This window comes from Megascapheus bottae, chromosome 4 (genome assembly GCF_031878675.1).
Source record: "Megascapheus bottae isolate mThoBot1 chromosome 4, mThoBot2.hap1, whole genome shotgun sequence".
In the NCBI taxonomy this organism is placed as follows: domain Eukaryota; kingdom Metazoa; phylum Chordata; class Mammalia; order Rodentia; family Geomyidae; genus Megascapheus; species Megascapheus bottae.
Window position 1 is genome coordinate 4,847,757 of NC_143512.1, and position 13,179 is coordinate 4,860,935.

The 13,179-nt window shown below is 44.5% G+C and overlaps 1 protein-coding gene across 2 annotated transcripts in view; it reads right to left on the reverse strand.

Moving 5' to 3' along the window:
• Positions 1–13,179, reverse strand: part of Arhgef37 (Rho guanine nucleotide exchange factor 37) — a 47,030-nt gene that overhangs the window by 24,268 nt on the left and 9,583 nt on the right. Inside the window, exons 1-3 of one of the 2 annotated variants that reach the window (XM_090331243.1) lie at positions 8,802–8,990; positions 6,984–7,107; positions 5,327–5,474 (exon numbers count right to left, since the gene is read on the reverse strand). In XM_090331243.1, coding sequence (XP_090187369.1) covers positions 5,327–5,474; positions 6,984–7,107; positions 8,802–8,987 — 458 coding nt within the window. In that variant the 5' untranslated portion in view covers positions 8,988–8,990. Of the gene's footprint in view, positions 1–5,326; positions 5,475–6,983; positions 7,108–8,801; positions 8,997–13,179 lie in introns of those variants that run through there. The other variant, XM_090331242.1, reaches the window with a different exon arrangement.

Consider the following 13,179-nt stretch of genomic DNA (forward strand, 5'->3'; position numbering starts at 1 on the left):
GGGTAGGGTGGTAGCCTTGAGCTGAAGAGCTCAGGGACAGTGCCCAGGCCCAGAGTTCAAGTCCCACAACATACAAAAAAAAACCAAGACTGGCTTTCTACCACTTAAGCCATACTTCCACTTTAAACTGTGTGTGTGTGTGTGTGTGTGTGTGTGTGTGTGTGTGTGTGTAAGCGTGTTAAGTGTGCTGGTCCTGGGGCTTAAACTGAGGGATTGGTGACTATCCCTAAGCTTTTGTACATAAGTCTAGCTCTCTAAAACTTGAGCCACATCTCCACTTACGGATTTTTTTTGGGGGGAGGGGGGTAATTTGGAGATAAGAATGTTAGACTTTCCTGACTAGGGTGGCTTTGAACCACCATCCTCAGATCTAAGTCTCCTGAGTACCTAGGATTACAGGTGTGATCCATGGGCACCCAACCACTTCCAGATTTTTCCTCGTTAACTTGAAGTAAGAGTTTCTTACTTGCCCAGGCTGGCTTTGAACCTCAATCCCCAGATCTCAGCTTTCTGTACAGCTAGGGTTACAGGCATGAACCACCGGTGGGTGTCTAGGACCCATTTTTATTAGAAATTATTTTCTTTTTATTTCTCCCTTATAGATTGCTATTATATTGGTTTTTCAGTCATGCTTTAAGTAGACTATTTTTCAGCACCTACTGCAGGATAACAAATGTATTCATGTAGGTAATAAATGTAGATAATACATGTACTTGTGATGAAAAGGACACATTGGGACAAATGGTTAGAGAACTATAGCATGGGCCCAAAGAAAATAAAATCCCTGGGCCAGAAGCTTGGCCTAGTGGTAGAGAGCATGCATGAAACTCTGGGTTCCATTCCTTGGTAGCATATACACAGAAAAAGCCGGAAGTGGTACTGTGGCTCAAATGGTAGAGCGCTGGCTTTGAGAAAGCCCAAGGACAGTGCCCAGGCTCTGAGTTCAAGCCCCAGGACTGGCAAAAATAAAATAAAATCTCCACCTGACCATGAGGAGGAGAAGAATGGGAGTTTGCTTTCATTTGGATGCCATATGCCGACACTCCACCAACAGCTGTTCTAACTCCCATCTGACCCATAAAGAAACTAGGCTTCAAGAGGCCAAATGGCCAGCAGCCTGGTTCCAGTCCTCTGTGAAAAGCTGGGACTGCAGAGGTGTGACAAAAAGCAGCCTGGGGGCTGGCTTGAACTCCCCGTCTCTCCCCTCTACACACAGAGGTTCGAATAAGTCTGTGCTCGTGGCAACCCTGAACGTTGGAATGGATTTCTATCTCCGTTTCTGGCTTCTCAAACAATGTGCGGCTGTGGCCAGAGAGACTTTTTCCTACATGGCCACTTAGGCCAATAGTTGGCAAGCCCGTCCCTCCCAGATGTGGAATCTGTTCCCCAGCTCAGGCCTGGTCTTACCTACTGCCCTGCCTGAGGGTCTGGCCACCACCACATGCCCCAGCCAGCCTGCAGGAAGTAGATAAGCCATGTGTGGAGGCCGAGTGGCCTCACTTGTTCCAGACACATGACCAGCTAGCTGCTCACAGGATGGGTGCTCGACCTTCTCGGAAGATCCACTTGCTGAGCCCAGCTGAATCAGATCCAAATGTGAATAAAATAAATGCTGGCTGAAGCTGCTGTATTTTGAGGGGATTTATCATCCATGCAAGTTATTTGGTAGCAATAATTCCCACAGGCTGTGCTACAGCTTCCTTCTACATGGGGATCTGTGGTTCACAGTTTATCACACACTCCCCTATTCCCTTTATCCTGCATCTGGCACCCCAGTTCCCTGATTTCTGTAGTCTGAGGGGGAAATGAGTATAGTTGGTTGCTCGTTTGCTTCTTTCAATACTGGGGCTTGAACTCAAGACCTGACATCCATTCTCTCTCTCTCTCTCTCTCTCTCTCTCTCTCTCTCTCTCTCTCTCTCTCTCTCTCTCTCTCTCTCTCTCTCTCTCTCTCTCTCTCTCTTTCTGCCAAGCAAGATGCTGTATCCTTACCTGGGCTTTTTCAGCTCAAGGCTTATCAGTCTATCATTTGAACCACAGCTCTGCTTCTAGCTTTTGCTAGATAATTGGAGAAAAGAGTCTCACTGACTTTTCTACCCAGAGTTGGCTTCAAACCCTGATCCTCAGATCTCAACTTCCTTCACCAACTTCTCTCTGGTGAGCTTGTCCTAGAGAAGAGAACAATTCTTCTGGGTGTAAATAAGAGGTAGAACAACTTGCAGGAAAGTTCTGACAAATTAAATCTTAAATATACAAAAGATTACCAACTGGAGCCACAAGATAAATGCAAAATAAACCTACACTGAGGTCTGAGCTCTTGAGGTGGCTCAAGCCTGTAATTCTAACTACTCAGGAGGCTGAGATCTGAAAACTGAGATTAGAAGTCAGGTAAGGCAAACCTGAGAGATTCTTACCTCCAATTAATGGGAAATAAAAGTAAAGCCAGAAATAGGGGTGTGGCTCTACTTCTGTGGGCAAAAAGACCAAGTAATACCAAGATGCTCTAAATTCAACCCTGTTAGAAAAAAATAAAATCAAAACCAAAACCACAAAACTGAGCATCAGGCATGGTAGAACAGACCTGCAATCCTACCTATTCAACAGATAAGGCAAGATGAGCTTTGAGCCGACAAAAATATGAGTCTCTATCTGGGAAAAAAAAAAAAAGACTAGGAGTGTGATTCAAGTTGTCATTGAACACCTGTTTAACAAATGCAGAGCCCTGGATTCAGTCCCCAGTACTGCAAGAAAGAAAGAAAGAAAGAAAGAAAGAAAGAAAGAAAGAAAGAAAGAAAGAAAGAAAGAAAGAAAGAGAGAGAGAGAGAGAGAGAGAGAGAGAGAGAGAGAGAGAGAGGAGAAGAGAGAGACAGAGAGACAGAGAGACAGAGACAGAGAGAGAGAGACAGAGAGAGACAGAGAGGAGGGAGGAAAGGAGAAAGGGAGGGAGGGAGCGAGGGAGGAAGAAAAAAAACATATTAAGACCTATTCTCCTGTTGTTTACCTACCCCAGTACAAATACTGCAAAGTTTTACAACACACTGTGCTGGAGAGGCTTGGCAAACAGCCTCTGCAGTGATGGGAAGGTAAACTGAGCCTTTGCAGATTATCAGAACTGTCAGTCCATGTTTCCTGTGACCTGGCAGTCTCACTTCTGGAAGCATACTTTGCAGATACTCTTTCACCAGAGTCATGATATTCCCTTCTATTCATGATGTTCATAAATAGCCACTGTAATAGTGACTGTAATAGCAAGAAAAGGGACACAAACCAAATATCCCTCCACAGACACCAGTTACATAAATCAAAGAACAAGGCAGATAGATACTGGTGGCTCACCTCTGCGATCCTAGTTAGTTAAGAGGCTGACATCTGAGAATCACAGCTCGAAGCCAGCCTGGGCAGGAAAGTCCATGAGGCTCTTATCTCCAATAAACTACTCCGAAAAGGCCAGAAACGGCTCTGTGGCTCAAGTGGTACGACAGTAGCCTTGAGCAAAAGAAGCTCAGGGATAGCGCCCAGGCCCTGACTTCAAGCCCCAGGACTGACACATATACGTATATATATGTATGTATATGTGCATATAATTAAAGCACAGCCAGCCATGTAGGGGAATATACCATGTCAAAGGACATATGTGGAAGAACCTCCAAGAGAGAGATTGACATAGGTGAGATTTAAAACAAACAATAACAACAACAAAAACAGCCAGGTGCTGGTGGCTACTCAGGAGGCTGAGATCTGAGGATTGAAGTTCTAAATCAGCCAAAGCAAGAAAGGCTGTCAGATTCTTCTCTCCGATTAACCACCCCAAACCAGAAGGAGAGTTGTGACTCAAAGTGGTAGAGCACTAGCCTTGAATGAAAAAGCTCAGAGACAGCACCCAGGTCCTGAGTTCAAGTTCCAAGACCAATGGAAACAAACAAGTTTTTATTTAAAAGTCTGGATAATAATAAGATATATCTGTAATTGATTGGGCATGCAAAAAGAAACTATACAAAGACACATAAGAGATGGTTATTTTAACTTTAGTGGTGGTTACTGGATGGCCAAAGGAAAAAAAGATACATATATATGTATATGTATATATACGTGTGTGTGTGTGTGTGTGTGTGTGTGTGTGTGTGTGTGTGTGTATTTGGTGCCAGTCTTAAAGCTTGAATTTAAGGCCTGAATGCTGTCTTAGAGCTTTGTTGCTTAAAGCTAGCACTCTACCACTGGAGCCAGAGCTTTTTTGGTAGTTAATTGGAGATAAAGATTCTCACTGGCTTGAAGCCATAATCCTCAGATCTCAGCCTTCTGAGTAGCTAAGATTACAGATATGAGCTAATCTTCCTGTGTAACTGTTTACATTTTACAGTTTTGTTGTTGTTGTCAGCCATGGGGTTTGAATTCTGGACGCTGTTACTGAACTTTTCAGTTCAAGGCTAGAGCTCTACTGTTTGAGCCACAGTGCCACTTCTGGTTTTCTGGTGGTTAAATGAAGATAAGAATCTCACGGACTTTTGTTCCTGGGCTGGCTTTGAACCCTGATCTTCAGATCTCAGTCTCCTGAGTAGCTAGAATTACAGGTGTGAGCCACTGGTGCCTGGCCTATTTTTCAGTTTTTATGAGTGCTTTGTTTATCCAAAATTTTAAATTAAAAAAAAAAGTGTGTTCCCTTCAAATACTCCTAGCTGTTCAAAAAGTTGACATCTGAAGGATAGCAGTTTAAAGCTAGCCCAGGCAGAAAAGTCTAAGAGACTCCATATCCAAAATAACTAGCAAAAAGCTAGACTTACATGGCTCAAGTGGAAGGGCACCAGCTGAGCAAGCAAGGTGAGTAAGCACAGGGCCTGAGTTCAAATCCCAGTACCAGGTGAAAAAAATGTGATCCTTACAGGTATGCAGCTGTGGGCTGTAAGGGGTAGTGCGGACCCCTGTCCATGTGGGAGGGACTTCAGCCCTCTGTAAGTGAGGAGTGATGCCTCCCCTCACAGCTGCTGACAAATCCTGGTTCACACCATGTCACTGCCCTCCAACAGTAGCCTCAGTGCTGTTTGCTCAGCGATATTTCTGCTTTTCTGCCTCTGGATATGTAGTAGGATGACATGCCCTGCAAATGGCTCCCAAGTGAGAAACTTGAAGGGAAAAGCCTGTTGTGAATCACAAGGGAGATAGAAACCGATGACATTTAGGGGCTGTCTGACCTATCCTGGCTAACACAGGTATGGAAACTTCCATAGTCCTGAAGCAACTTAGGCAACCCTAAGAAAGAGTGAAGACTAGAACAGCCCCTGGGTCCAAGGTCAATGGGGCAGGAATAGGGGTCCTGTGTGCATGCTACTCACATGACTGCCTCAATGACTCTCTGGATCTCTTTGTGCAGCCCTGGCTCCTCACGGTACGCCTTGAGCAGCAGCAGGGCCTGGTCATAGCTGACACAGTAGATCTTATAGACGCGCTCAAACTCCTCTTGGAATTCCAGGAATAAATTACCTGATGGTAAACAAGCAAAGGGCTTAGCAAGGACATGTCTGCATGTCTCCTCGAATGGAACAAGAAGGGGGGCTGGGAGAGGAAGGCTAGGAATGTGGCTTAGTAGTAGAGTGCTTGCTTAGCATGCATGAAGCCCTGGGGTCAATCTCTCAGTACACAGAAAAATGCAGAATTGGCACTGTGGTTCAAGTGGCTAGCCTTGAACAAAAGAAGCTAAAGGACAGTGTCCAGGCTCTGAGTTCAAGGCCCAGGACTGGCAAAAGAAAAACCAAAAACAAAAAGAGAAATCAGCGGTAACTCTGCCAGATTTCTCTAGCACACCACTGTGGACATGTTACTCCATCTGCCCAAGTTTTATTTCCACCTGTTTCCTAAAGTTTGAGTGAAAGAATGGCATAGGGCACACATTGGGTATGGTGAGTGCAAGCTGAGGACAGGCTGAATATACCAGGAGAAAACTTTAGCACAAGCACTGTTTTAGACTTTGCATTCCCTACCTCCCACCCCCGATTTTGGCATATTTACATTCATAATGAGATACCTTGAGGACAGGACCCAAAACTAAACAAAAACTTTATTTATGCATCACATATACATCTATACATAGCTTGAAGGTAGTTTTTGTTGTTGTTGTTGCTGTTTGTTTTAGGTTTCTTTGCCAGTCCTGTCTTGAACTCAAGACCTGAGCACTGTCCTTGGACTTTCTCAAGGCTAGAGCTCTACCACTTGAGCCTCAGCACCACTTCTGGCTTTTTCTATGTATGTGGTACCAAGGAATCGGACCTGGGTCTTTGTGCATGCTAAGCAGGCACTCTACAACTAGGCCAAATTCCCAACCCCTTTAAGGTAGTCTTATACCATGGTTACAGAGCACAAAGACCTGGGTTCAATTCCTCAGTACCACATACACAGGAAAAAGCTGGAAATAGTGCTGTGGCTCAAGTGGTAGAGTGCTAGCCTAGAGCAAAAAGCCCAAAGGCAGTGCTCAGGCCCTGAGTTCATGCCTCAGGAATGGAAAAATAAACAAAAACTGGAAGTGGAGCTATGCCTCAAAATGGTAGAATGCTAGTCTTTTTTTTTTTCTTTTCTTGTGGGTCATGGGACTTGAACGCAGCCTGGGCCCTGTCCCTGAGCTCTTCAGCTCAAGGCTACAGCCCTCCCCTTGAGCCAAGCCCCACTTCCTATTTTCTAGAGGTTAATTGGAGATAAGAGTCTCAGGTCCTTTGGTGCCCAGGCTGGCTTTGAACCTTAATCCTCAGATCTCAGCCTCCTGAGTAGCTAGGATTACAGGCATGAGCCTCTGCACCCAGCTAGAGTGCTTGTCTTGATTAAAAAAAAAAAAAAAAAAAAAAAAAAACAGCTAAGCAACAGCAAGAGATCCTGCGTTCAAGTTCCAATACTGTCAAAAAAAAAAAAAAAAACCCAAATTCTACTACCCAAAGACCAAAACCATTCTACTCTGGTAACAGTTTTCCAATGAGGAAAAGGAGCTAAGGTTCCTTTGCTTACCGATGAGATGTAGTTGTTCCTCTTCCTTGGATGCTGTCTCCTGAAGCCCATGAAGGAATTGGCTGTTCACCTGGACAATCTCATCCATATTTGAGAACAGGACATTCAGATCCCCCGGCGGCAGCTGGAAGGAACACAGAGCCGGAGAAGAAGCTGGGTGTGGGGATCAGGGCCCCATCTCTCTTGGAAAGACCAACTGGTCCAGTAGAATGTGGGGCTGTTGTGATCTTAAAAATCAGGCATTCTCTAACCAGGTACCAGTGGCTCATGCCTGTAATCCTAACTACTCAGGAAGCTGGGGATTGTGGTTCAAAGTCAGCTTCGGCAAAAAAGTCCATGAAATTCTTATCTCCAATTAACTAACCCCAAAAAACAGAAGTGGGGCTGTTAAGTGGTTGAGTGCTCACCTTGAGCAGAAAGACTCAGGGGCAATGCCTAGATCCTGAGTTCAAGCCCCAGGATGGCACAGACACAGATGCACACACACACAAACACACAACAACAACAATAATAATAATCAAGCATTCTCACTATTCCATAGAAACAAGGTAAAGTTGAACTGGAGTTTTATCCTAGATCTACTGCCAACTGATAGTTTTCTTCTCCCACTTTCCCCATGTGTCACCTGCCAGTGGGAAGTGACATCTTCCAGCTCTGACATACTTGGCACCTACCACCATTTCATGAAGAAGTATTCCAAACTCTGCCCTCTATAGCCCAATATACCTTGTTAAAAAAAAATGAGATGGGGGCCGGGAGTTTGGCCTATTGGTAGAGTGCTTGCCTAGCATACATGAAGACCCAGGTTCAATTCCTCGGTACCACATACACAGAAAAAAGCTGGAAATGGTGGTAGGCTCAAGTGGTAGAGTGCTAAGCCTTGAGAAAGTCCAGGGACAGTGCTCAGGCCCTGAGCCCAAGCCCAGGACTGGCAAAAGAAAAAAAAAATGAGATGGAACATGTGTCTATATATGTATGTGTATGTATATGTGCATGGCTGAGGAAGTATAACCACTCTGGATGCCAAATTAAGAGCTAATTACAGAGCAGTATTTTGTTTGTTTTATGGTGAGAAAATCTTTACTATGTAGTCCTACTGGCCTTAAACTCCCAATCCTCCTGCCTCCGAGTGCTGAGATTACAGATATGTGCCAACACACCAGTTTGCATGCCCTTAATTTTGCTGAAAATAACTAAGAATATGCATTAGCTTGTTTTAATTCGCACAGAGAAAAGCCCTAATTATTCTAAAGGGTTTAAATAAAAGACACATTTTTTACCTTCTACATTATCTGCTTTGGTATCTGACCCACTCAGCAATCACTGTTTGAACATCTATAATTTATGTGTCCAGAGTAAGATATGTTGCACTAAAAAGAGTCTTTGCAGAGCTCACACTCTCAAAACTTTATAGGGAGAGTTGTATTATTTCTGAAAGCAGGAGGAAAACAGTGCCCACATTAAATACTATATATAAACCCAGTGCCATGGTTGGCACTTTCCCCAAATCACCACCCTGTAGTATGACAATTGGAATATAGGTGAGTGTAAGCAATCTATTTTAAACTGGAAAGGAAATGTTCATTAGCTCACTCAATTCCCTGAGATAGTTATTCCTCTTTCCACTTAGTAGATGGATCCACCAAGACTCTGCGCCATTCATCGGCGATAAATGAAGTCCTAGGGGTGAGATCAAACCATTAAACGTCACACCCCACCCTCTTCCTTTCCAGCAAGCTTTCCTGAGATGAATTTGAGGTGTCACAAATAACCCAGGTTTGCAAAATAGAGAGGCTGTGGGTGACCCCAACCAAATACCTGCTGGAGGCGGCTCCTGATGTCAGAGGCACAGAGGCGAAGCATGTGCAGATAGGAGACCTCTGTGTCAACGAGCTCCTTGATGGCCAGCCTCTGGTGAAGCAAAGATCTGTCCTCAGATTCCTGACCTTCCGGGTCTGGACTCCCTGACCTGGACGAGAGCTCCTCTGCCTCGGGATCGGCCATGTTCACAGGCTGTGGAAGGAGTGGGGGAAAAAAACAAACCTGATTCACTTCTGGAAAACTCCACTAAGAAATGCTCCATGGGTGCCAGGGGCTCACACCTGTAATCCTGCATACTCGGGAGGCTGAGATCTGAGGATCCTGGTTCAAAGCCAGCCTGGGCAGGAAACTCTTATCTCCAATTAACCACCAAAAAGCTGGAAATGGAGATGTGATGGAATGCCAGCTGTGAGTAATAGAGCTAAAGAAGAGCACCTAGGCCTTGAGTCCAAACTATACACATGCACACACACAGAGACCAGTGACATCACTAACAAGGAAGTCCAGATGAACTATTCATCATACGTGTGGGAAACTTGAAAAACTGTCAGCTCATTACTGACATTTTCTTTTCTTTCCTAACTTTCCCCCAGCTCTTGACCCAGATCTTTTTTTTACTCCAGCTCAGTATAGTCCCCTTTCTCTCTCTTCCCCTCTGTCAGTAGTTCCATGCTGCCATGTTCCCATTACGACACACACACAGACTCCAGAATCATCCCTCTAGAATCACCACCACCCAGTCCTGCTGGCACCCAGAGGCATTCATCCTACACTGGTACTTGCAGTTCCAGCTTCCTGCTACCAAGTGTGCCAGCAACGCATTCCCTGCTGAGCAGCTTTAATGGCTTCCTGCTACTCTGTGTTCCTTCTGTAACGTCTAGTTTTTTCTCTCCAGCCAGAGTACGGGGTTGGGGGGGGGGTGTTCTCCACACCTCCACCCTCATTTCCTGCGTCTGTATTTTGCACCTGCTGTGCACCTCCAGTCTCTTATCCTCCAACACTCTTTTCTCTCTTTGAAGCCACTCGCAATTCCCACCTCCTCTTCTATAGGACTTTGGTACTTCGCCTTCCAGTAGGCTTTTTCTCTCAATTTAAAATAATATAAAGGCTCACGCCTATAATCTTAACTACACATGAAGCTAAAATTAGAGGTTCCAAGCCAGCTCAAGCAGGAAACCTCCATGAGATCTTATATCCAATTGGCCACCAAAAAGCCAGAAGGGAGCTATGACTCAAGTGATAAGAGTGACAGCTTTGAGCAAATACAATTCAAAGGATAGGGACCAAGACCTGAGTTCAAGCACCAGGCCTGGCACGAGTACATGCACCTGTACACACACACACACACACACACACACACACACACACACACACACACACACACACTATAAAGACAACATAGTATGAATTAAAACAACCTTAAGACTCTTCCTACTATAACACAAAGATGTCATAACAGATGGAAAGTTTACCACATGAAAGCTCTTACAAGATAAAGGAATTTTTCAGGGTCCAAACTGGAAAAGGATTGAACTGGAAAAGTGACTGAGTGGAGGCAAGTGGGGCCTCAAGTGCAGTGGGTAATGCAGGGAGGAGAGCAGAACCCAGCTCAGTAAACTAGGAACTTTTACTAGAAGTCTTTCATTAGAGAGAGAGAGAGAGAGAGAGAGAGAGAGAGAGAGAGAGAGAGAGAGAGAGAGAGAGAGAGAGAGAGAGACAGCAGGAGACTAGTCACTCATATCTATAACCCTAGCTACTCAGGAGGCTGAGATCTGAGGATCTTGATTCTGAACCAGCCTGGACACACAATTTAGAGAGACTCTGATATTCAATTAATCAGCAAAAGGCTGAAACCAGAGGCTTGGCTCAAGTGGTAAGGTGCCAGTGGTAAGAAGAAATCACCAAGCAAAAGCTCTAGGTCAAGAGTTCAAATACCAGCCAGTGCGTGTGTGTACTAATGCTGTATTTGAGTGACTACAGGAAGAAAAAGTCTTCAGAAGTAAATATCATGGGTAACTTCACCCTGAGAATACAGTAAGAATCCAAAACTACAAGAATGTTAAGATATGGAACTGAAACTCCCTTTGTATAACTACTCAAGAATAAAGTTTTTAAGTTATAAAGGCAACAAAGAAGACTGAGCTGAGTATCAGCAGAAATAGCAAAGAGCAGAACTAGTCCCCAGATTGTCAGATTCTAGACTATAAAATGGGGCTAGGGATTAGCTCCGTGGCAAAGCACTTGTCTAGCAAGTGCAGTGTCCTGAATTCAGTCCCCATTACGAAAAAAGAAAACAAAGACACATAACTGGAGGAAAGTGAAGAAAGGGTGATATTCCCTCCCCCAAAGAAAAAAGAAAGAAATATATTCATTACCTGACTTATGAAATGATAGCACCTTTATGCAACACCTCTATATAACTCCTCTCCATCGTAATAATAACAGTAAAATTAAACTGAAAAATAAAAGTGGCTCACACCTGTAATCCTAGCTACTGAGGAGGCTGAGATCTGAAGATCACTGTTCAAAGCCAGCCAGGGCACAAAAGTCCAAGTCTGCAAGACTCTTATCTCCAATTAGCCCACCAGAAAACTGGAAGCTGCACTGTAGCTCAAGTGGTAGAATGCAAGCCTTGAGCAGAAGAGCTCAGAGACAGTGCTCAGGCCCAGAATTCAAGGCCCAGCGTTCAAGCCCCATGACCAGTAGAAGGAGGAGGAGGAGGAGGAAGAAAAAGAAGAAGCAGCTGCTTATGAGAACAGTGAGGGAAGCATAAATAGGAAAATTATGGTGCAGCCCAAACAGGGCAAAAGATGAAACTATTTCAAAAATAGCCAAAGGGGGACCAGGAGTTTGACCTTGTGGTAGAGTGCTTGTCTAGCATGCACAAAGATCTGGGTTCAATTCCTCCATACCACATATATAGAAAAAGGCAGAAGTGGTACTATGGCTTGAATGGTAGAGCTCTAGCCTTGAGAAAGCCCAAGACCAGTGCTCAGGCCCTGAGTTCATGCCCTAGGACTGGCAGAAAAAATAGCCAAAGCAAAACAGGCGAGAGAGGTACAACTCAAGTGGTTGGATACATACCTAGCAAGAACAAGGCCCTGAATTCAGACCCCAGTACCACAAAATAAATAAATAAGGAAAGGAAGGCAATCACACAACTATACCATCAATGGATTTCTGAGCAATAAATGCAAAGTGAACAAACCGTGTCTTTTTTTTTTTTTTTTTTGCCAGTCCTGGGCTTGGGTTCAGGGCTTGAGCACTGTCCTTGGACTTTTCTCAAGGCTAGCACTCTACCACTTGAGCCTCAGCACCACTTCCAGCTTTTTTTGCTATGTATGTGGGATACTGAGGACTTGAACCCGGGTCTTTGTGCATGCTAGGCAAGCACTCTACCACTAGGCCAAACTCCCGGCCCCCACAAACCGTGTCTTTATATACAAACATTATAAAGCAAAAGAGGGCTGGGAGTGTGGCCTGGTGGGTGGTAGAGTGCTTACCTAACATGCACAAAGACCTGGGTTCAATTCCTTAGTACCATAAACTTAGAAAAAGCCAAAAAGTAATAAACTCCAAAAGGACTGGTGGTATGGCCCAGCAGTAGAACACCTAGGTAATAAGCACAGAACTCTAAGTCCAAATCCCGTTACTGCCAGAAAGATTTAAGAAAAAAAAAAAAAAGGATCGAGGTTCAAAGCCAGCCCAAATGTCCGTGAGATTATCTCCAATTAACTACCAGAAAAACAGAAGTGGCACTGTGGCTCAAGTGGTAGAGCGCTAGCCTTGAGCTGAAGAATATAGGGGCAGCGCCCAGGTCCAGAGTTCAAGCCCTACAACCGACAAAATAAATAATTAATTAAAAAGAAGAAGAAGGAGAAAAAAACAGAAAGAGAGAGAGAGCAAGAAAGAGAGGGGAAATAGACATGGCACAAGGGGTAGAGCACTTTCCTACCATACGCAAGACCCTGGGTTTAATCATCAGTATTGAAAAATAATTTACACACTACCACATACTCCCTAAGAATCTAATCCAGAAAACTTAGACCCGCACAAAAATTTGTACGTGCTATTTATAGAAGTTTTATTTGTAGGGGCCAAGTGCATGGCCTAGTGGTAGAGTACTTGCCTAGCATTCATGAAGGCCCCAGGTACGATTCCTGCATACCCTATACACAGAAAAAAGTCATAAGTGGTGCTGTGGCTCAAGTGGCACAGCATTAGCCTTGAGAAAAACCCACAGATAGTGCTCAGGCCTTGAGTTCAAACCCAGAACTGGCAAGAAGAAGAAGAAGGAGGAGGAGGAGGAGAAGAAGAAGAAAGAGGAGGAGGAGGAGGAAGAGGAGGGGGAGGAGGAGGAGGGAGGGAGGAGGTT